The following is a 23124-nucleotide window of genomic DNA, read 5'->3' on the forward strand; positions in this document are numbered from 1 at the left end:
AAGGAATAAATAAAAGCCTCTTCTAGGATACAGACAGCTCTCCAGGTACAGAAGCTTCATGGAGATACAAACCTGTTTTCAGGATTTCTGCCTCCCTCTCCCACCCGAGGTGAAAGGCATGTATACACAGACCTTCCTCAACACTAAAATCAACCGCTTTCATGGGGTGTTCCTGCTGGTACCACCACTGTATTCTGCTCGCTTTTCATTCCTTTACTAATACTTTATATTATTTATCAGCTATTACCTATCAGAGCAGCTTCAAACGTCTTTGCTGACAATGACCAAAATAAAAGGGAAAGAACTATAGAAACTGTTGACCAAAGGGAAAAGGACTATAAAAAGTACAGCTGACGAGAGCTACAGTCGTCACTACTGCACTGGAGACACCAGGGAGTCATCTGTTCTTAAAAGCTCCTCAGAGAACAACAGTGTATTAAAAAAAACCCAAAGCCAAATAGCAGCAGACAATTTAGTGCTGCTGAATCTAGTTTTCGTAATAGAAATGCTGAGAAGTACCCGAACAACAGAGTCACTGTGACACACGCACGTGTGGATGTGAGAGGCTGAGCACAGCCTGCTGCCCGCCCTGGCAAAGCTGCTGTTCCTGGATAAAACAGCCCTCCTGGATCCCAGCTCCTCACGGGCAAGGCAGGGCAGTCTGGAGAGGCTGTGCTGGGTGTGCCATCGAAGGGAGGGCTGCCTGCATCTCTGGGGCACATGTCAGCAGCAGAGCAGTGGGCAGAGACACTCACCTTCCTGCCAGAAACCTGGCAGGGTGGCAAGGGAGAGCGGCAGCAGAGGAAGCGCAGGGAGGTTGTATTACAAAAGCCATCCTGGAAAGGAAATAAAGGGAAGGTGGGGATCAAAAGGACAGTGCTGCATCCTGACAAATTATCTTCTGCTGCGGGAGCCACATCTTAAAAGCAGGTACAGAAGTGAAAAGGGAACCGGTGGAGGCAGAAAACTCAGTGCAAATGTGTGCTAAGTGCAAGCAAATGCTATTATCCCCAGCTGAAAAGCCAACCCTGTAAAGATGCATCCATTCCCAGAGGCACCAGGAAGAATTGTTTCCGACTCCATATTCCCCAGGTGTAATTTTAAATTACTCACTGGTGGGACTGCCACATATCTCCTTTGGGAGCCTGCACCACAGCCCCACGCAAAGGCACGTGTCCTGCCTGCTGCAGTGCATCAGAACAGCCAGGCGCAGCCGCAGGGTCGGCGGGTTACAAAAAGAAATACAAAGGCATTTCTGACAAAGGGGAAATGCTGCATCCTCGCCGAATCGCTGTTGTTGGCTACACACCCTTTGGATACTGGCTACTTGCAGGCAAAACATAAAGCCAACGATATTTGTTTAAAACCCACAGGCGGACACTGTGATTCTATTAAAAAAAAAAAAATACAACTGGCATTAATTCTAAAAACTTCCCACCACTGGGACTGGGATTCAAAACCAGCACTGGGCAGCGAGGCCAAAACACACTCAAGCACAGACGCCTGCAAAAGATTCCAAGGGAAACTAGTTATGTGGGTTTTATAAAAATAATAAAATAAAATGCAATGTTTATAAAGGAGGGAAAAAAAAAAAAAAAAAAAGGCAAATTCCCTAGGAGACAGTGCTGCGAACACCCTTTGCAGGTAATTTAAGTCCTGTCCAAATCCAAGGCTTCCTCAGTTCCCTGTGCCGGTGGGCGAAAGGCAAACGTGAACCCCAACTGGGCAGCAGCTGCCTCCTCCCATCCTCAGAGCTGGCACGGAAGGGGCTGTCTTGCCTCAACTCACAAGCCAGAGCCACTCCAGCTCCCAGGCTGGGCCCTGGCTCTCATGTGGTGGTGGAAAGGAAACTCTCCATCCATCCATCCATCCATCCATCCCCTGCCACAGCACCAGGATGGGACAAGACCCTGGGCTCTGACCACTCTGCTTCTCTTGTCACCGATCTCCAGATATGGACACAGTGGGCTAAAGCTGGGTGACCAGTGGGATTTACAGAAAGGCCCGGCTTCCCTTCTTCTGTGCTAAAGTCAGACTTATGTCATAAACTTATTTTTTTCATAAGTAGTTTTTTTGTAGCTGACTCACAGGGAGCTTCTGCCAGGAATTTTTATAATTAGTGAATTAGAGCAAGGTTTTGCCTGTGCATGCCTGACAACATCTGCTCATTTAAGTGCGCTGTGTTCAAAACCTTGCACAGCCCTTCCTCCCAGCGGCACGGTGGATGGGGCTCTTCTTGCCAGGCTGGTACAAAACACACCGCTCCTTCTGCAGAGAGCTCTGCAGCTCCTAATCTGTGTTTGGAGAGGAAGGAGATACATTGGAACAAAGTCCAAAGGGTACCAGAGAAGGGACAGGGACGCTAGCTGCCTCTCAAATTCACAAACCTCGCGCTGGAGCACCCCCGGGGCAGCATCCGCAGCTCTGCGCCTCTCCATCGAGCTGCATAGCTGCAAAGCCACCGTGCGTCACATCTTCCTTAGAGACAGACAACGGTATAGAGTTCCATAAAACCACAGAAAAAATAACTTCCTCAACCTCTTTCTTCTATGGACCCAGGAGCTATTTTGCCAGTGAGGCTCCAACACACAACAGTGGTCCAACCTAAAGATCAAACGCAACCCACGTTCAAATACACCAAAAGCAGACGTCTGGCGTTAGCAGCCTGAACTACACACAAGGTCCTTCCTGGATGATCCAAAAACCCCCCATTTGCTGCTACAGGTCAGAAACGCAAACAAATTACCACCTTCAGGATCGAGCTGTTCAACCTCCTCCCTGTAAGGTTTGCTACAGAGCAATGCCTGTACCCTCTGCACAGCTACTCACTCGCCCAGTCCTTTAATTTATATCATATTACATCTGAAGGGCTGCATTAAGAAAATATTGCAGTTGCCAAGCCCTGAAAAGCTAGGATGTGCTGGAAATAAGTTTTCTCTGTAGCTTCGATCTGGTCCACTTGCATAGGGTCTTTACAGCATGGCCACATACCACGTGTGCATGCTGTCCTGACACAGTTAGTACCGAGAATAGAAGATGCTCAACAAGCGAGGAATTCTTCCATTTTGGTTTTCCACTCGTCGTTCATGTGCAGCACTCGACCCTCATCACTTCACACTTTTCATGTGCTGCTCTGAGGCAGAAATGAAGGCGTCTTGCCACTGCAGACTGGGACACTTCTCAAACGATCATGAATTTATTTTCATGAAATCCGAGAGAACTACATTCACAACACCTCTGGTTTGGTTTATAGCTGAAGAAAAGAGGTACAGAGAAGCTCTGGGCATCCAGTTCCAGAATCAGCCTACAGCTCTCTTTTTAAAAATAAATAGCACCAAGCGGCATTTTAAATGTTTGACGTGCAACTTCCCATGAGATCATCCACAGCAGCGGCACTTCTGCAACTCAACCCTCAGCCTGGGGACCCGGGAAATCAAGTCCCTCGTTGTGCATGAAAAGCAATTTACCCGGCGCCATACACGAGCCCTGAGGCAGAAGCAGAGCAGGAAACCCGCCTCCTTTGCCATCACTTTACCCTTGCTGGTTTTCCATGACTTGCCTCACTCCCCTCCAAATCCTGCACCACACGGGGCAGAGGCCCTACACACGCAGCCCCATCCTTCACCGGGCCGCCCGCCCTGAGCAGCGAGGGCAGGGGGACCATGGAAAAAACCCTACGTGAGCCTGTCCTTAGAAACTGCATCGTAACGCATAGGGGGCTGAATTAAGGTTGCAGAGGAATACTGTAAATTGGATGCACATTTCTTGTTCCATTTTACTGCTTTTTTTTTTTTTTTTTTTGTCCTCCCCCTTATTTGGCTTTGGCTGCACTTCAGATTAAGCTCCTAATAAGGGCTGGAGTTGGACGAGATTTTTCAGCCCATCAGATTGCAGACTTCCAAACCATTGAAATGAGATTCAAGCTGAACTTGAATTTTCAATAGTTTGGCCTAAAGGCAAGGGTGTTAACAACAGACCTGCCAACACCTTCGCTATGAGAAATGTCTGAAAACATGTCTGCACATCAAATACTGCTCAGGCTCTGGTAGACAAAAGCCACAAAGTTAACATCTCAAATCCACTGCTGACTTGCTCGGCCGGTTCTCCTGTCAGTAAAGCTCAGACATTTTCTCTGCAAATCCAACAAACCTCTATATTCTCTCTAGGAAAACGGGTTTTCCCCCCAACAACCCTAATTCCTGTTGTAGTTTCATTATGACAAGGCAAGACAGGGGATGAGGAGAGATCTGGTAAATCAGCTGGACATATAGGCAGCAGACACACACCAGTTCACTCAACAGAGTCTACTTAAATGATACACATCACCAAGATTAAAGGTATCGCACTGACATACACAGAGCAGCAATCAGAAAACAGCCTGTCCTGTAGCCAGCTCCTCCTACAACCAGCAGAAAGCTACACTTAGGCTTTCTTTTCATTCTTAAACATATTTCTCTTTTTTATTTTTTTTTAGTTCTAACAAACGATTTTTTTTAATTTACACACTATGATCATGTGAAAGAGTTAGCCCGAACACTAAAAGCAAGGCAGGTATGATAAAACTGGAACACATCCCCAGTGCCAGAGGAAGCAGACTGTGCCCAAGCAGAGGGCAGATAACTGCATCCTGCCTCGGGGTACCCGGCAGACCCCAAACCACCCCAATTTTGAAGATACCGCAAGGTTATTTTAGCTAAAACCTCTGTTCTCAGCAGCCTTTACTAAAATAAAACTGTCATACTATGAGTCTCTCAGAAGTCCTTAGGCCACTCCTGCCTAAATGTACAAACCTAAAGCACATCATGCCTTTCACCTCCAGATTGCTGCACTGGTGGACAAGGGCTTTAACCAAGACCTTTGCCAGTACCCTGAGCAGATTTTGGTTTGGGGTTTTTTTAAGCCTTGAAGTATATTTCCTTGAGGACATGAATGCTTCAGCTTCCCCGCCACTCAAATCTTTCCTAGTCCACATTTCTAGCATGGTGGGTCTGCAGAGCAGCGTGGCCATCTACTCTTGCCGGCGCTGGGGGCAGCAGGACAGTGCAGGGAAGGTGCTCCCCTCCCTTTGATAACAAACAATAGAGAAAAGGAACGATGGTTTCTTGAACTGTATCCAAGGGAAAGCAGCCCCGTGAGAGTGCCTGACAGGGCATCAACAGCAATGGAAATTTCAGCTTTCAAAGAACAGAAGTAAATCTGAAAAAGGGGGTGGGGAGATCCTGCAGGAGCCAAGGTGCTACTAATCCCATGGATTCTTTTACAAACTCCCGCTTTTCTCTGATGAAATTATATCCTCTGCAGAAAAATCATCTGGCTCCAACCTCTTTTGGTAAGTGGAGCATAAACAGAATGTAAAAGAGCTCAAACCTGAGCAGAAATCGGGCTCAGACAGGCTGTGACAGGCAGGAGAGTGGAGGGATGGCAGCCAGACAACTGGGGCTTTGCTCTTTTCTTCAGATGGCCGCTGTGGGGTCTCTGAACCCCACGAAGCAAATCTGGCCCTTCCAACAGAATGGGAGAGCACTGACCGAGCCAGCACGGTGCTTGCTGCGAGGGGAAGAAGAGCATGGCAATTCCTGCAAAAAGGTCTGGACTTGATTATAAACTTAATATCTTTAGTAACATTTAGTTAAGCAAGAGGGAGAAAAACCCTGTGGTGTTTTTCAGCAGCTCTTAACAGGGAAGATGGAGTGAGACTGTTTTGGTATTTAGTTTTGGTCTTTCTCTTGAATTTCTGAATGAAGCAAATGCTGTTAGTAATGATAGAGAAAAATAAAAATTGCAAGAAAAGTGACTGCCCAAGCTCACGTGAGGAAGGGATTTTTCCTCTTCTACCTCTGTGGCACAGTGTCTCATTTGCTCAGCTGCAGAACAAGTTTCCTTTCTTTTCACAAGGTTCCTGTTCTCAGCACCCCTCCGGCGATGAGCCCACTGCACCGACACCCCACGTGTCACCAGTGGGCTCCGGCCAGTCTTCAGCAAGGCTGATTGTAATTATTTAACAAGCAGAGGGAAAACAGCAGGCACAGCTTGCCTCGGTCCCTCGTCTGTACGTCACTGAGCAGCTGTAGGTGGACACGGGCAAAGCACCATCCTGTGCACTGGCTGCTGGGAGCTGGGAACCGTCTCGCCGGCTGCAAAGGTTTGGCACAAACATCCCCACGGATGGTGATTCACGTCCACACACCGACGCCTCTTCAGTGCCAGCATGCACTTCTGCATGAGGTTGGTCTATCCTCAGGGCCAGCAAATGCCATGTGAGAAGCACATGCAGAACAGCAAAGGCAAGACACAATCTGTAAGTGCGCTAATTGCTGGAGTAATTAAAAAGTAAAAGCCCAAACTAAATATCAGGAGTCTGAGCATCAGCAAAGAACCACTTTCCTTCCCAGGAGCTGGCCTCACAAATGACCTTTCCCACCAAGAACCACCTCCATAGGCCTGGGCAGCTGTTTGAGCAGATGACGAAAAAGTGTAAGGAATTTTTCTTTTCAACAGATTTGACCTTATTTTCTCTTCAGTGTGGCAAAATGAAAAGATATTTCTATTGAGCAATTGAGTTTTCCCCACAACAGACACGAGCTGGCACGTTCTGAGCATTTGGTATTTCAATCCCAATTAAGTAAAAAACTAATTGCTGCACCTACGGGTTTCTCAGCTTCCTAAGAGGAAACGCTTTATACATACACAGATTTTCCTAGCTTTACCACTGCATACTTAAGACGTGGATTGAGGGATGAATCACAACTTCAAATTCTTCACTACTAAGCCTGGCAATCAACACCACCACTTTCTGGCAAAGAAACCCTAAAAATCCCTGATCTTCACCCCTGATGTTATCTGCAAATAGCGATATGATTTACGTCCCGCAGGGCACTCCTGCCCTGTGAATCCTTCACTGTGGAGAGCGCTGGGGCAAGGAGAGACCTGCCTGTGCCTGGCAGGTCTCCGCCACAGAAGCAGCTGTGTAACAGGGTTTGCTCTGCATAATCCCCGCTCCAGCTCTTAGGAGCTGAGGGGAGCAAGCAGCCAGAAATGCGCTCAGACAGAGATGATAGCCACCGCAGGTAACCACAGGCTTTTATACAACTTACTCTCCCCCAGCCACGGGCCAGGTGTAAATCACATCTCCAGTTCCAAGGCGCAAGAAGAAAAGGCACCATCATGAAGTCAGGAAGGAGGCACGCGAACGCTGTGCACTGACATCTGGGTGATGGGCACCCCTGAAACCAGACAGGCGAATCTCCAGCTGGCCCCGAGCGTTCTCGTGTTTTAACACTGACCCAACCCCGTCAGTTGGTTTGGGACAGAGACTGAATCCACGGGACAAACTTCTGCCCGTTTGCTTTGGTCCTCTCTCATCCAAGCAGCCCAACACATACCAGCTGCATGAGCTCCATCAGAATAAGTCCTTTTGTGTAAAAGAAGTGAAGTTCTCAAACCTCAGTGCGAAGGCCGCCAGCACACCTTCACATCTCTTGGACGGACCTCTGGCTGCTGCTGAAAAGAGATGGGCAGCTGTGGCAGCCACAAGGCAAACGTGACCAGGGCTCCTGCCAAGCCACTGGGCAGAAGCGGCTACAAGGAGACAACTAAGGACCAGCCACTCGCAGGGAAAAAAGAGCTCTGCAAGCTTGTGGCCACACAAAGCCACACATCGTGTAAGGCACAGCCATGGAGGGGTCTCAGCTTCCCCTCCCCATCTCAAACCTCCGTGCCAGCCCGGCCTGTCGCTGCACGTGGGGCAGCCACCCTCTGCCCATGGCACGAGGGGGACACCTCCTTAGATAACCAGCTGTTATCCATCTGTTAAGGACCATCCATTTCTCGTGTGGTTGTCCAAACAAGGCCCACCACAACAGACCCTGAGCCGCTGGCACGGCTGTAAGCTCTGCCTGGGGTTATTGTTTAATAACTAGAGGGGTGACCACAGACAGAGGTGGTATTTGGTGGCCTCTTAACCTAGAGATTTACTGGGTTTTATGTAGACGACCTCACTTTTCAGCTGTGAAGACTGCAGCAAATCCTCGTGGAGGCAAACATCAAAACCAGAACGCTGGATGCGGCCCAGCACAGGGCCGCCGTTCGGCCAGCCCGAGCCAAAAAGCAACATAAAACATGCAGGGCTCACAGGGCGTTTCATTTTTAAAACAGAGTAAAATCTGGAGCATTCCTGTGAATCAAAGCTGGGCTGTCTGGAGCAAAGTGACTTTCCAGTCAAGGAACCGCTCCCCACTCCAGCCTGGTCCTTGTGCTCCTTCCACCCACCCATCCCTCTCCCTCCCCATCTCTCCATCTGCTCCTCCCACACTCACTGTCCCTCTGCCAGACGGCTCTTCCCAGCCCAGGAGGTTCTCCCCAACCCACCACACCACCATCCTTCCACCTCAGGAGCCTCTGGCCCCACGCAGCGACAGGGACATGCCTGCTGGGAAGGGCAGGGACAGCCACCCACCCTTCTGCTTCACAACATGGCAATTAACTGGCTTGAAAACTGCCTCTCTAGGCAAAAACCCGTCCTGGGAGGAACCAGGCCAGCAGACATCTACTTTGTGCACCACCTCAGTGATAAACACCTTCTGTCGAGAAGGGCCCTGGATGGTCCTGTCACACACAATAATTAAGCCATCAGTCGGGAGACACAGCAAATTAACGCAGATGGAGGTAGGTAAAGGAATGAAATTGTTCCACTTGAATCCCCACAGCTAAACAACACCTAAACCAGGTCAGATCTAATGAGGAAAAAACTTATAAAGATTCAAGAAATCTCATTTAACAGTCAGCTTTCCCAGCATTTGCCAGGGAAGAAGAAAACCAAAGACAGAGAGCACCCAAGCACACACTGAGCCAGGACGGACCAGGCTCACGAGAGGACAGAAAGTCAGGGGGGGCATCACTGTGCTGGCGTGCAGGGGCACACACAGGATGCTCCTTTCTTGACCATCAAGAAAGAATTGCAGTAGAGGTGGCCTGAGGGTCTTTGAAGACAAAGGGGAGACAAAATTGCTGGTACAGCAGCCCACAGCTTTTTCCATTCCTTTAAAAAAGATGGGAGTCAAAGCTGTGGCAGACATAGGCAGTCCCTGCCCTTAGTATCCCACCATCTGTACTACTCTCTGAAACTCCCCTACTCATTTAATTTATTGCTGTGCGTCTCTGCCAAAATCAAAGACCTAAATATCAGTAATCTTGATGAGAGGCATCCAGCTGCTACAACCCATTGTGGGAATAAAGCTTATTTGTGCAAACTTGCATTGAGAAAGCTGGGCAGCAAATTTTTCTACAAAAAGCTTCCCATGCTTTCAGATTAGCAGATCAAGCTGCAGGCGTTAAGACTTTTCCTCTTCTCTATCTGTGAAATCCAGCGCTTAGGACACAAAAATGGGTCTTTTCTAACCGTGGAACGAACCAATTTTGGGAGTGCACGGCAGGACGGCGGCAGCAGCAGGGGGCAATGGCTGCAGCGGGCAGGGATGCTGAGCACAATCCAGGGCTCCAGTTCACGTGCTGGATAGGGCTGGTGAGATGGGGCTGGTGAGATGGGACCAGGAAATCCCAGAGGTGGCTGCTGAGCCCTGCTCTGGTCACACGTCCAGCCCCCTCCCGCCTCAGTTTCCCTGCCCGTGGGACGAAGAGAGCAGGACTGCCCTGTACTGCCTGCAGCCATTTGCAAAGCTCCTGAGCTCCCAGACTGCAGGGAAGAGCTCGTTAGAAGCAGTCTGTAATGTAACAGCGATGTGACATCTGCCTTATAGCCACAAACCAGAATTTAAAAGGGAGCACCCTAAAAAATAAGCTTGGGGAGTCATCAACCTCTCAGAAGGAAATAAGCATATCTCCCTGCCCTCTTAAAACACCAGCTATCAGTTGATAAAAGAAGTGCATTCCTGCAAGCTAAACACCCAAGCAGTACTTGCAAGGCAGGATTTGTAGCCTGGTTGCCCTTCAGTTCCCTTTGAGAGTGACAGAACAGCAGCCAGAAAAACCTGGGGAAAATATAAACAACATTTCTAACGCCCTGGTGATCTGTCCGGTGCCAAAATCCCGCCAGACCCAAGTACCTGTGCAAGGATCACAGGGCTGCTGTCACCCAGGCCCTGGGCTGCATTTGGAGTGGTGAATGGAAGGGTGGGGGGGGTCCCTCAGTGGGACTGGAGGCACCTGCAGCTCTGAGACTCCCTTACTTCTCAGGGGCTGAAGTAGTCACGCAAAGGAAATTTCATTTGCTTCACGGCTCCAACAGCAACCCTGGAAACTGTCTTCCTCCTGCCCCATTACCTGGCTTAGTTCATTTGAAACCAGTTTTACCCTTGCTGTCTCCCTCCTGGTTGAGTTCTAGTTGTCTTACTCCTGCACACAACAGCTGCAGCCAAGCAAAGAGAACAGCCTGGGACTCACCCCTTACCCGGGACCCCCAGCGAGGGGCCGGGCAAGTGGATGCTGAACCATGAACACGACAGCACAGCCTACACCAAAACTTCCCACGCACACCCCCAGCCCAGTGTGCAACCTCCTAACCAGCAGCGAGCAAGAGGGGATGGAGCTGAGATATGGGGGATGGCAACACTGATAAAATCACTGCGTTTCTCCTCCTTTTCTTTGGGAAAGGCAGAATCTGAGCGACTAAAGATGGGGAGAACCAGCAGCTGTTCAGATTCAACTGCTTGGGTCTCGCTGTTGTAGCTCCAACTCTTTCCCGACGGGTGGAAAAGATCTCTAGCTTTTATTCAAAGGCATTGCCCTTATGGATCTGCTGAAAGGCCCTGCATTCAGAACAGATCCAGAGCATCTTACCGACATTTAACTAAAACTCACAGCCCACCCTGGTGGGGGAGGGATTATGAACAGCCAGTCCACTGGCTCAACCAGCAGCTCACCAGCACAGGCATCTCTTTCTCCCGTCCAACCGAGGCGTTCAGCTTTGTTGAGGAGCACAGCAGTCCCAGCCTCACCAAGCTACTAAACACACCCCAAAAAGCACGGAGCCTGTGGGGAGCCATCGGAGCAGAGGGGAGAGACCGGCAGCACACTCCAATGGGATGGGACAGGCAGGCAGGGGCTCCTCTCCACCAACAGAGCCACGGCAATGAGATGGGTTCAGCTTGTGCCAGAGACGCAAAACCATGGTTTGTTACCCCTCTGCAATTTAAACAGCATATATTTCCAAAGCACAGCATTACTGGGGACCAGTTCATACATCTGACAGCCCGGGGAAGTAGATACAATGGAAAACCACTTTTTGGTTTTTTTCTCCCCCTGCTTACCTATGGGGTGAAACTTTTGCTGGCTGAATTAAATCATTTTAAACAAAAGTAAGTTCAGACATCTGCCTTTGCACAGTGTCAGCTGCAAGAAATGAGCTAACATCCAGATGCAGTGGCATGTCAGGATTAGCCCAGGCTGGGGCAGGAATGCTTCCATGTATGGAAAAATATTGGAGCAGTGAAACCATAAGCTCGGAGCAGAGCAAAGTGAGAGGCCCTGTCAATGAAGTCGCGGGCTCAGGTTTAGAGGATTTAGCAGCTCAGATCCGCCACAAGATCCTCAGCATGTATTACAATAAATTTCACACTTTTTCCAAGAGGGACTCCCACAGCAGTGCTATGAGTTGCGAGGGTGAGATCCTACGCCCGTCTGTTTGCTCTGGAAGCGGGGCTCGGGCCGCTGGGTACCATTAACGCTCTCCACTTGGGGCAGGGGCTGGGGTGTTGATGGAGAGGTTCTGGCGAGCACAAGGCTGCCACTCGCACTTGCCTGCCCACCCATCCCTTGGCAGCTGCCTTCTGCACAGCAGTATTTATAAAAGCCAGCTTTGGAGCTGGCACACGGGACCAACCGGTGGTAGTTCAAAAGAAAACGCTGAGCTGAATCAGCGCGCGCTTCTGCCAACGCCGCGGCAAGGGCAGCGACTGCCGAGGCACGGGCAAGAGCCAGGGCAGTGTTCTCTTCAACCAGCCCGGCACAAATCTGGAGGGCTCGTTTGTCAGCATCCTGAGTTAACACTAATGAAGTAATGGCTATGACTTCATCTCTCCAGTGGGAATCTCTCAGGAACGAGGGAGAACTAGAATTTCCCTCTCCAGCTTGCTCACGCAGTTGCAATTCGTTTCAGTTGCCTTCTACTCTCTTCTGCAAACATTACCTAACTCTCATCCAGATTCTTACATCTTTTCTGTGAAACATAAAACAATGCCCCTTTCTCAGCTGTCAAAGCCCAGCCTTGTAAAGATCCCTCCCAGCAGGATCTGACCCCGCACAGTGGCTGCCACCCCCTCCCCAGAGGCCAGCCTCACCGAGCCCCTCCTCACGCCTGAGGATGCCACCAGCTATTTTTTAAAATAAAAATCTTGGCAAATTCATTTTAAATAGGGACCTTTGCGCTTTTTCTCCACTGAAATATTTTAAAGTCAGGTTGGATTTAGCCACAGTGGCAGAGACAGACAGGAGTTTCTCCCCTTGGCTGGGCAGGACAGCTTCAGCCGCTGCAGATCTCCATGGGTGCAGAACACACAGAGCAACGTCTCACACCGCCCTGCTGCCACAGTGCTTTGTCTGCCTGGGGAGCTGCCGAGCCGTGGCCCCCTGCAGCCCCGCTGCCCTCCTCACAACAAGCCTCGGGCTGCCAGCTTTGCCCTGCGCTGGGTTTGCTTCCCCGCTGAAGTCGCTCTCCCTCCCGCACACCGTTCCAGTCTCGGCAGTGGCCATGGCACCCATCATTTGAAGCTCATCCTCTAGGGAGCAGATTCCCCCGCAGGCTCTGTGCCCAGCGCTCCCCACCCCACGCTCTCCCGTGCCCCATCGGGGGCTCCCACCTCTTTGTTCTGAGGCCAGAGAGGGGCTCGCTGGGCTGCAGGCAGAGGCTGATCAGATTGCAAAAGCTCAGCTAACGCCCTGACGCAACCGAAGCAGCCAGTCACTCACACTAAATAAAGACCACAAATTCTTTACATATTAATTGTTGGTTGCAATTGTTTGCGGTGTTGAAAGACAGACATGAGAATATGCAGAAACCATTCCTGCATCTTTTTAGTTCCACCCTTCCATTAACTGTGTGTGCTCTAAGCCAAATCAATAAGACACTACATTTTCTTTGGAAAACTGAGATGATGAAAATCAGCTATCATACCAGACAGTCATGCTGTAATCTGAAACACTTCTATAATTCACTTTCCCACAAGAGAATTTAATGTCTATTTGCTTACTTCTCAATCCATCCTGCTCCATTTCTCCACTGAACATGTCTTTAACTTACGACCTACGGGTTTAACTCTAATTGTGTTTTTCACCCACACAGCATCAGCAGAGAAGCAGCAGTTCCAGACAGCAGAGAGGAAGCTGCCCTGTAGAGCTACATCAAGGCAGGATGGGGGGAAAGCCCTCTCTCCCCACTAAGCACCCCAGTCCCCAGCTGGGGCTCCTGACCCAGGAACGGAGAGGAATTAATGTGCACAAAGCCCAAGTCGTAATGAATCCGAGCACCCTCCCCGTGCTGGCACTACTCCCCACTCTCCTAATCATTATTATCTGGAGATGGCATGAGCACAAAGTGATCTGTCTAGAAAAATGTTTCAAATCTATCGTACATTATGTGCCATGGAACCAGTTTAGAGAATGCACACAGCTATAAAGTCGTGATTATTCAGTACTCAACCCAGGCTGAAAGCTCAGGAGTCAGCTTGTTATTTGCTGAAAGCGGGGGGCCTGAAATTATCCATGAATAGTTCAAAGCTGCAGTTAATTCAACATCTCTGCTTTCAAAAGCATAAAAATCAGATTCCTGGAGTGTGTAAGCTTTTTAAAAATGACAAACTACTAACTGTCAAATCAAAGCAGCAAACAGAAATCCACATGGCTGATAAGACAAATAGTTGCATTTTAAAGAGTAATTAAATATCACTTTGGAATATTTTGCTTGGAACTTGTTTCGCTGATAAAAAAATGGGGAGGAGAAGGAGGAGGAAGCAATCAGCACACACCAACGAGCTTCTCACCAAGCAAACGCTCAGGCACAGGCGGCTCAAACTTGTTTTCTTGAATTCAGAGTTCAGCTCACTGTATCACAGCCTCCCATACCCTCTCACTTTCCCTATATCCCTACATTTCACATGAAAACTCTTATCAATAAGGAGCAGGCAATTGCTATGCTGAATCTGGCTTGCTGGGGAGGGGGGTGTGTGGGGCTGGGGCAAGAATCCCCTTGGTCTGATCCCCAAGAAGCACAATATCTTCTGACTTGACTTAGATTAAAACCATACCCCAACTTCCATGCTGCGAGCGTTGCTGAAAAAAACAGGAATGCAAAACAGAGAGCTCTACCCAGATGCAATTCAGGAGAAGTGAAACCCTACCCCGGCCGCATGAGCTAACCCCACCATACGCCGCTGTGAAACATTAAAAGTATGTCCATGTGAAAGGAACAAAAAACTCCCAAACCCTCTGGACTCTCTCAAAACCCATACCTGCTAACGGTGACCTGGCAATGAATTTCACGCAAACCTCCTCAGGACTAAGAAATACCTGTAGGCAATGGTACAAAAGGATCGGTTTGAGTATTAAACGAGGAGACGCTTTCCTGCATTTCAAAGTAAAACGTTATCAACCCACTTGAAGAAGCCACCGTCCAAAGGCAATGCAAACCTGATGTCAGTTTTTGGGATGAGACCTGCAGAATTTGGTCCAAGACTCAACTGTGTGTGACCAGCAGAAGCTCCCACTGCTTCCCCCCACCATGGAGCCAGGAGGATCTGATAATGAAAAGATGTCCAAGGACCTTCAGAGCAGGCCCTCAAACGTGACCGAAGGGTGCAATGAACAGTGCAGCAGATGACACATCCACAAGACATTTAAAACACCAATTCTCCCCCAGGAAAAGTGCTCGGGCAGGCCACCCTTTGGGTACAGAGGAAAATCTAACCTTCAAGGACACCAGTGATTTTTTTGCAACTATTGCAGGACCAGGACCCAGCCCCCAGACTTGCTGTCTACCGGCAGCAGTGGATGCTTACAGCAATTTCACCAAAGGATGAAGATCTCGGCAAGGAGAAACTGTTAGTTGCATGGAGGGTCACTGCAAAGCTGTATAAAACACACTCAGAAATAATCTGGAAAAGTGGCATCAACAACAACAAGAATTAGGCGATGTTTTCGCTTCGATGTCATCCGCACGATGTGGAAATACTGAATAGTTTATTCCTCAGTCATAAATAAAGTTCACTGTTGTACTTCTGCAAAATCACACTGAAAAACGCTCCATTGTTTTTGCACTTTCTTTTGTAAAGCTGTTACATTTTCAGCCCCTAAAAGAATGTATTTTCGGAGAACCGTGCACTGATTACTTTAAAAAGTGAAGTTACTCTGCTTAGTTCTGCAACCTGAGAGCAACAAATGAAATTGTCAACCATGCATTTTTAAATGAACGTTTTCATTTCAACATCTGGATTAAGATGCCACAATGAAAAACAGCACACAGGCTTCTCTCTCTTCTCTCCTTTCATACATCTCCCAATCTTACATTTCAGAACCAGCGAGTTTCAAAGCAAACAAAGAATCAGTTGGTGCTGCTAATGCCTCGCTTCTTACTCAATACCCTTATGTCATGAGAAGACCATATTTTTCAAATCTACGTCTCCATGAGCCAAAGATTTCATATACATTCCCACCCCAGAAATATAAAGTCAGGAATACAGCTGAAAGTGATTACCTAGATGTTTTTATATGATGAAACTCAAAAGCTGCTTCAAGTGATTTACAAAATTTTCTGTTAGACAAATCCCACATCTGTGCTGACCACTTGCCTCCCAGATCTCAGCAGATGGTGATTTCAAACAGAAAAGTTACGAGTCACTGAAAATCAGGGCATACCTTAAACTGTAATCAAGGGTTTGAGGGTTTTTTCCCCCCTGGAAAAATGTGTATAGTCTGATTTAATTACATGTCTACCTCCTTTCCACTGTTTCTTGCAAAAACTCTACCTACAAAACTATAGTAGCCAGTGTCTTATTAGGGGAGATCCCCACAGCAGACAACCTTTTTCAGTAGAGGGAAAGAAAGTGCCATTTTCTTGGGAAGGGGGGGGTGGAAATAACATAATTTAAATTAAAAAAAAAAAAAAAAGAATGAGTGGGTTATTTGTTGTAAAAGACTGGACAGGGATATCTGCAAGCAAGCAAGAGGTTTGTCACATTTTACCCATCGATTTAAGACCGCTGCTTTATTGGCGGTGCTGAGGTAGACGTACTCCCAGCACAGAAGGGGTGTTCTGTCCGTGTCCAACTGGGATCACCTACCACAGTAGTCAAGCTACTAAAACAACAAAATTCAAAACTACCAACTTGTTCCTTTTCCCCTCCTTAGGACGAGGCAGAACAGACGTCTTCTTCACATGCAGAGAAAGACCACATGCCTCTGCCACACAATTCAGCAACAGACACATTTCATGTGAACATGGGAGAAAAAATACATACAGCAGGGTATACAAATCCAACATTATAAGATAGAGGAAAACCACTCCATCCCAACCAAAGTGTATTTACCAGCGTGAGCAAAGAGAGCTTCAAAGTGTTTTCAGATACTCGACTGAATAATCTCAGAAACATAATCAACATGTTTTGCATTTATTTAAAACCAGAGCATAAGTATTTCAGCTCCAGTGGAAACGGGTTTGCGTTCCCAAGAAGAATGTGGGCAACACTCAAGCTGATGCATAAAACCAGCAGAAAGCAAACACAAAGCAAGAGGCAAAGCACAGACCCTATGCCACTGCAGCGCTGCATGGATGCACCAAGTAAGCATAATTAGAAAAGACAAGATTAGAAAGAATGAGGAACGTGACTGGGCCAAGTAAGCAACAAGTAAAAACAAAAGCAAAGGCGAATAAACAACAGCAAAAGATAAATGGCTTCCCTCCCAGTATGGACTCGCTTGCAGCATTTTCTCCTCCACCACCCCAACCCTCCTTTCTCCCACTCCTATGTGGAACATGTGAGAGGACCTACTCATCAGAGAATGTGGCCAATATTTTTTTTTTTTTTTTTTTTTTTAGCAGAAATGACCAACATGTCCCACAGCAACACAGTGCAGCAGGACAGCGTACTCCTGCTCTCCTCCAAACGCCTGCGAGCTGTAAGCGTTCGAGGGACACCCAAATTCACCCCGAGTGTGGGTGGACTTTGCAGCAGGGATGGTCTGGAGCCGGCCAGGAGAAGGCTGGGATCCTCTCGGCAGCAGGGAGGGTGCTGCCCCGTCGCGGGTGCCGACAGACACCAGAGCACGTAGACAGATGGGGGCTGTTTACATTACCGAGATTCTCAGTAGCAATCAGGAATTAAAGCTGTTATTAAATCAACCCTCCAGAACTCGAGCAGATGTTCGTGCAAACAGATAACAACAGGGTGATGTTAAACCAAAACCCCAACCGAAACAAAGACATGGAGCAGCATCTCTCCCCCATGTTCTGCTCAGCAACGCCAGGCATTATCGGAAGACAAATCAATTATCAACAGCTACGTATAGCTACCCAAATCCGGGGCTGAACAGCTTAATTGAGGGATGTGTATCACGAGTTAAAGGCCTCCAATCTCATTTGGCACGTTACGGTTTTGTTCTTGAAAAGAAGCCCAATAATAGGGCTGGCTGTGGCTCAGACGGAGGCATAATGCCATCCTCCTCATTAATCAAAGGCTTTCCCCATGTCCAGATGTTTGCTGACTTGTACTGCTTTCTTTTATTACTGGTTTGGAGACAGAAATTGCTCTACGCTAAAGTTACTCAAATTCAACTGGTTGTTGCAAGACACGCAGGCTGTTAGTCCCCGGTAACTGCACCCCGACATTATTGAGTTACCGAGGCATTCAACAAAGAGTGGTTAATTTCTTCGACAACTCATACTAGTTTCAGCAATAACCATATGAGTAAGATGCTGTTTTACTTTTGGGTCTGGGAATTTTACTGCAAGCCCAGAAATGAGCCTGGTTTTTAAGACCTATCAATGTTTGATGCCCAGGGTTTGGAAGAAGGAAAAATCTAAAAAAAAAAAAAAAAAAGCAGAATACACCAGAGAAAGGCAATGTGCACACTGATAGATGTTTCAGCAGGAAACCAGGACTGTAATAGCCACGTTATTTAATAATTCTGAGTAACAACAGTGATGTTACAGCCAATATGGGATAGGAAGCCATCTCTCCCCAAAGCTTTCATGACCTCAGCAGATAAAGTCACCAACCCACAATGGGAAGGCGCTGGCTGGAAGGGACCTCTGGGGGCGTTTGAGCCCTGCAGTCCCCGGCACTAGACCCTGCCCAGCACAGCTTCGCCCAGCCAAGCCTGACACCTCTAAGGACAGGGTCTCCACAGCCTCCGGGGGCTGAGGCTGACAGCTCAGCTCCCTGCCTGACATTCCCATCTCTCTCTCATCTCTGCTCTGTATCTGTAAGATCCCTTTTTTCCCATAAATCTATATAATTCTCTGGGGGTTGTCTCACAGAGAGTTTAGGAGTAGCCTTTAGTGCAAAGGAACCATAACTCAAAAGGACTGCCCAGATTTTTCTAATGCTGTTGTTTTTAAACAAATTAAGCCCGCGAGGTACTGAACATATGCTCGACATCCCCAGCTCTTGCTGGCATGTTTTTGAAAAACAGAAAGTTTGTGCTTTTCTGGAGAGTCAGGTCATTAACCCGACTATTTAAAAATCAGCCTATTTTACAAGGAAACTTCTAACTGCCTGAACTACAGGTTATAAACCTCCTGTTTAGAAATCTGATATCCTGACATAATTGCCCTTATAACTTACAAATAGGTTCTCTGTTATCCATAGATTAAGCTTCCTCCAAAGCCACATCACATCTGCTTAGTTTTGAAAATATACAGCATGAGCTTCAATTACTTAACACTCCGCACAAAAATAATCCTGAACTTAACTCAGGGCTTCTTGGAATAAGAGTTTAAGACCCCATAATCTTTTTACTTCATGTTTTCTTGCAATCTAATAGATGGAAGTATTGGCCGACATGTAAAATTAATGCCACCCTCCACTTCTACAATTTCCCAACTATTTAACTACATTGCAGTGGAATTTTTAAAGCAAATACGGCAAGCAAAAGTCCTACCACCTAAATAATCTGAAACGTCCTGTAGGGAAATGGCCAGCTACTAATTGGAACCACAATCTTTTCACGTCCCTGTAGAAAGAGGGCTTGGTTTTCAAGAAACCAGAATTAAGCTGTAATTTCTCTGAAGGATGAAGCTTCTGCTGCAACTCTCCTCGTTAATGAAACTGATCTCAGACCCCGATCTGTGACCACTCATGCAAGCTCCCAGTTAGAAGAGTCTGGATTTCAAAGGGGCAAACTGGGGGCCTTCAGCAGCAGCATCCAGGCGCACGGCGTCCAACACCCGAGAGGTTTTGCAGAACTGGGGGCTTAGTGACAAAAACCCGCAGCAAACGAGGGGAAAAAACAAATCTGGGCTCCGAAGCAGCTACGCCTGTTCTCAGGAGAAGGGACAGCACAAGGCGCAGGCAGGCAACAACCAACTTTTCATTAAACGCCTCCTTCGCCTGACGAACAGCGCGAAGTGCCGGCAGAGGACGGTTCAGAGACCCACCCGGGGAAAACTCAGCCCTCTCACCCCGGCACAGCCTGGCAGAGCCCAAACGCGGGGGGTGCCCCACGGGGCCCAGCCGCTCCCCGGCCCTGCCGGTACCGGCGTTACCCCGGCCCCCACGGCCGAGGGACGGCGCCTCGAGAGCCAACGCCTGCCCGCTGCTTCCCGCCGGCAGCCGCAACCACTCGCCGGAGAGATGTTTAGAAATGGCACTGTGGGGCACCATCTTTTTAATCCTTACTCAATAGCTTCCAGAGATTGGATTTGTAAAGAGGTTTGGGTTTTTTTTTTTTCAAACGTTGCGAGGTTGTTGGGATCTGGAAGCCCAGCCATTGCCTTCCTGCCCCTCACAGCCTTCCCTGTCTGGTCTGACAGAGCGGTTTTTGTCCGTGGTCTGTCTCTCGGATCAAACTCTCCGGATGAGGGGCTGTAGCTCGTGGAGTACCGAACACGCCAGCTCCCAAATGACACCAACAGCGACGGCCACCCCGCCGACTCGCCCGGCAGCTCCCGGCCGAGCCGGGCTCCAACTCGCTCCCCGACCACCGAACGCCCCCCCCCAACACGGCGGCGGGGGCCGCGGCCCCTTTCCGCGCCCAGACCCCCGGAGCAGCCCGCGGGGGCCGTGCCGGCGGCCCGTGCCGAGGCCCTGCCTCCCCCCGGCTGACCGCGGCCGCCCGAGCGGGGCCCTGGCCCCCGGTTCGGGCTCCTCACCCGCCCCGCCCGCCAGCCCCGCTGCTCGCGGGGAGCCCTCGGGATCCGACCGCCCCCCCCCCCTTGAAACCGCGACCCCCAGACCGGGGTTTCCCCCCTCCCCGTCTCGCACGGAGCCCGCGGGGTTTCCCCGCCCGCTGCGGCAGGCAGGCCCCGGCAACCGGAGGAGCCGGGCGAGGCGGCGGCGCCCCGCGGGACGGCAGCCGACCCCCCCTCCCTCCCCCCAACCCCGCCGCCTTCCCCCGGTTCCCCCCCGGGAACTTTCTGGAAGGCGCCCACCCCACGCCACGCGCCCGCCGACACGCGAGAGCCGCCCCGGTGCCGCGGGGGGGCCCCGGCCGAGCCCCGCCGCCCCCAGACAAAGCCCGGGGCGCGCCCCCCCCCGGCCCCGGCCTCACCTTGCGGTGCTTGTCGGCGAAGGGCAGCGCCAGCCAGGGCATGGCCCGCACCGCCTCCTGCCACTGCTGCTGCTCCTGCTCCGCCGACACGAAGACGATCTCGAGGCGCTGCCCGCCGGCCGCCGCCGCCTCCCCCCTGAAGCGCCCGTAGAAGGCGGCCAGGCTGGCGCCCAGCTGCGCGCAGGGGCCGCCGAGGCTGCAGCCGAAGTAGAGCCCCACCAGCGAGACCCCGCGGGCGGCCAGCGCCGACACGGCCACCTCCTCCCCGTCCGCCGCCACCAGCACCTCTCCCAGCACCTCCGACAAGGCGCCCGCCATCCCGCTCCGCTCCCCGCGCTCCGCTCCGCTCCGCTCCGCGCCCCGCTCCGCCCGCGGCGACACCGGCCCCGCCCCGCCCCGCCAGGGGGCGCTGCCGCCCCGCGCGGCCCCGCGCCCGCCTCCGCCAGCACCGCCCCCCGCCCCGCCCCGCCCCGGCCCCCCGGGGTCCCCGCGCGTGGGGTGCGATAACCCGGCCCCGGAGAAAACCGACCGCAAGGCCGAGGCCCCTCCAAGGTCCGGTTGCTCCGAGGAGCGGGGAGCAGCGAGGGATGGCCGTGCCCCCCCTTCCCCCGCGCTCCGCCCCGCTGCAGGGAGCCCGGTCACTGCCGAGGGTCGCCCCGAGGCGCAGACCCCGAGACTCAGACCCCGAGACACAGACCCCGAGTTGCAGACCCCGAGTTGCAGACCCTACCTCAGACCCCGAGTCACAGACCCCGAGTCGCAGACCCCACCTCAGACCCCGAGTCTCAGACCCTGAGTTGCAGACCCCGAGTTGCAGACCGCACCTCAGACCCCAAGTCTCAGACCCCGAGTCTCAGACCCCGAGTTGCAGACCCCGAGTTGCAGACCCTACCTCAGACCCCGAGTCACAGACCCCGAGTCACAGACCCCGCCTGAGCCCCCACTCCCCGTGCAAGTGTCCCCTTCTGCACACCAGGCCCTCCAAATGGGCGGCTGCAGCCGGGGGCCGTGAGGGTGCGGGCAGCTCTCCCAAGGCCCACAGAACCAGAGCCTTTCCCTGCCTTCAAAATCTGGGTCAATGTGTGATTACCCTTGGCAATGGCGAGTGGGAGAGCCTGAAAGCCAAACCAGACAGGTAAATGGGGGCACCCCGCACTGCACCGTCTGTCTGGGTGCAATACAGAAAGGAAAGCGAGCGTGGACAGCAGCACGCAAACCAGGCTTGAAAATGTACTCGCTCTTTGTAACCATCACCCGCAATCTGCGAGCCCGCAGAATCCACCGCAGCACGGACCCGCAGCCGCTTCGGCCTGACGTCCGCGTGTCCGAGCTGCAGACCCTGACCCGCCTGCCCTCCCCGCCAAACCCCCCGCACACGACCTCCCGCCCTCCGCTCACACCTGCCGGTGAAGCAAAATAAACGTGGGAGCGTGTGCGAGGGCCCAGAGGACGGGGCTGAAGGGATGAGGTTTGGAGGCTTTTGGTTTGGAGCGTCTGCAGGTCCTCTCCACGGAAACACACGGGGAGCGACGTGTGCGCAGGCTGGACACCTCCTCTATTTTACCTTTTGAACCCCAAACCAGCACTCTTAAATCTTACTAGCTACTGTAAAAGGTACTTTTTATTTTTACAACACTTCCTTATTTGGCTTCTCATTTGGCTGCTTATTATTGCTGCTTTCAATTGTATTTAAAATCACTGTATAGCATCCAGAGACATTGGGGGATGCCTTATAAATACAATTAATTATCATTATTATTATTACAGCTTTACAATCTCTCTTTTCTTTTGCCAAGACCTGCTCCCTAGAGGTGGTTCAAAGCAAGCGGAGTTTTGTCTTGTTTTTATTTGTCCTGCCTTATCTGCCTTAATTAAGTATTTGGGTTCTTCAGGGCAGGGAAGCTGTTTTTTTAAGTCTGCAGCCCTGAACTTGACCAACCCGTGTGGCAATATAAATATTTTGTTGTAAAAATAATATTTACGACTGCATTTAATTTGTCTGGCCCCATTTTTAGCGAACAAAGCAGAAGGAAGATGGTCTGAAATACAGAACAAGTAAAAGACATTTGTCTCTCTTGAACATTAAAATAAAATCAGGAAATAGCTGTGCTTACCAAACGCATGAGGAGTGACTAAACCGAGGTCAAGCCATGTAAATGCTTGCAAGGGTTCCCGTTACAGGTGGATGTCTGCCCATGCGCAGGCTCCGCAGCAAAATGATGGATTCAGGATGCCCATCTGAGAACCAGCTTGAAACACGGGAACTCAAGAGGCAGGACGACATCACAGGGCTTTGAATAAGCAGATTCTTGTCTAGAGAGCGATGGTGCCAGCCAGCACTTCCTTAACCCCTATTAGTTTTTTTTAAGTACACTTTTTTACACTGCATCCCCTCTGACTAGCATATATTGT

At 50.4% G+C, this 23124-nt stretch overlaps 1 protein-coding gene across 1 annotated transcript in view; it reads right to left on the bottom strand.

The window, feature by feature from the left end:
* The window catches only part of NXN (nucleoredoxin), a 52481-nt gene extending 31413 nt beyond the window's left edge, over positions 1–21068 (bottom strand). The window contains exon 1 of the mRNA XM_074923021.1: positions 20713–21068. Within this exon, the coding sequence (XP_074779122.1) occupies positions 20713–21030 (318 nt within the window). The 5' untranslated portion in view covers positions 21031–21068. The remainder of the gene's footprint in view (positions 1–20712) is intronic.
* Positions 21069–23124: the final 2056 nt, after the last annotated feature.

This window comes from Athene noctua, chromosome 19 (assembly GCF_965140245.1).
Source record: "Athene noctua chromosome 19, bAthNoc1.hap1.1, whole genome shotgun sequence".
NCBI lineage: Eukaryota > Metazoa > Chordata > Aves > Strigiformes > Strigidae > Athene > Athene noctua.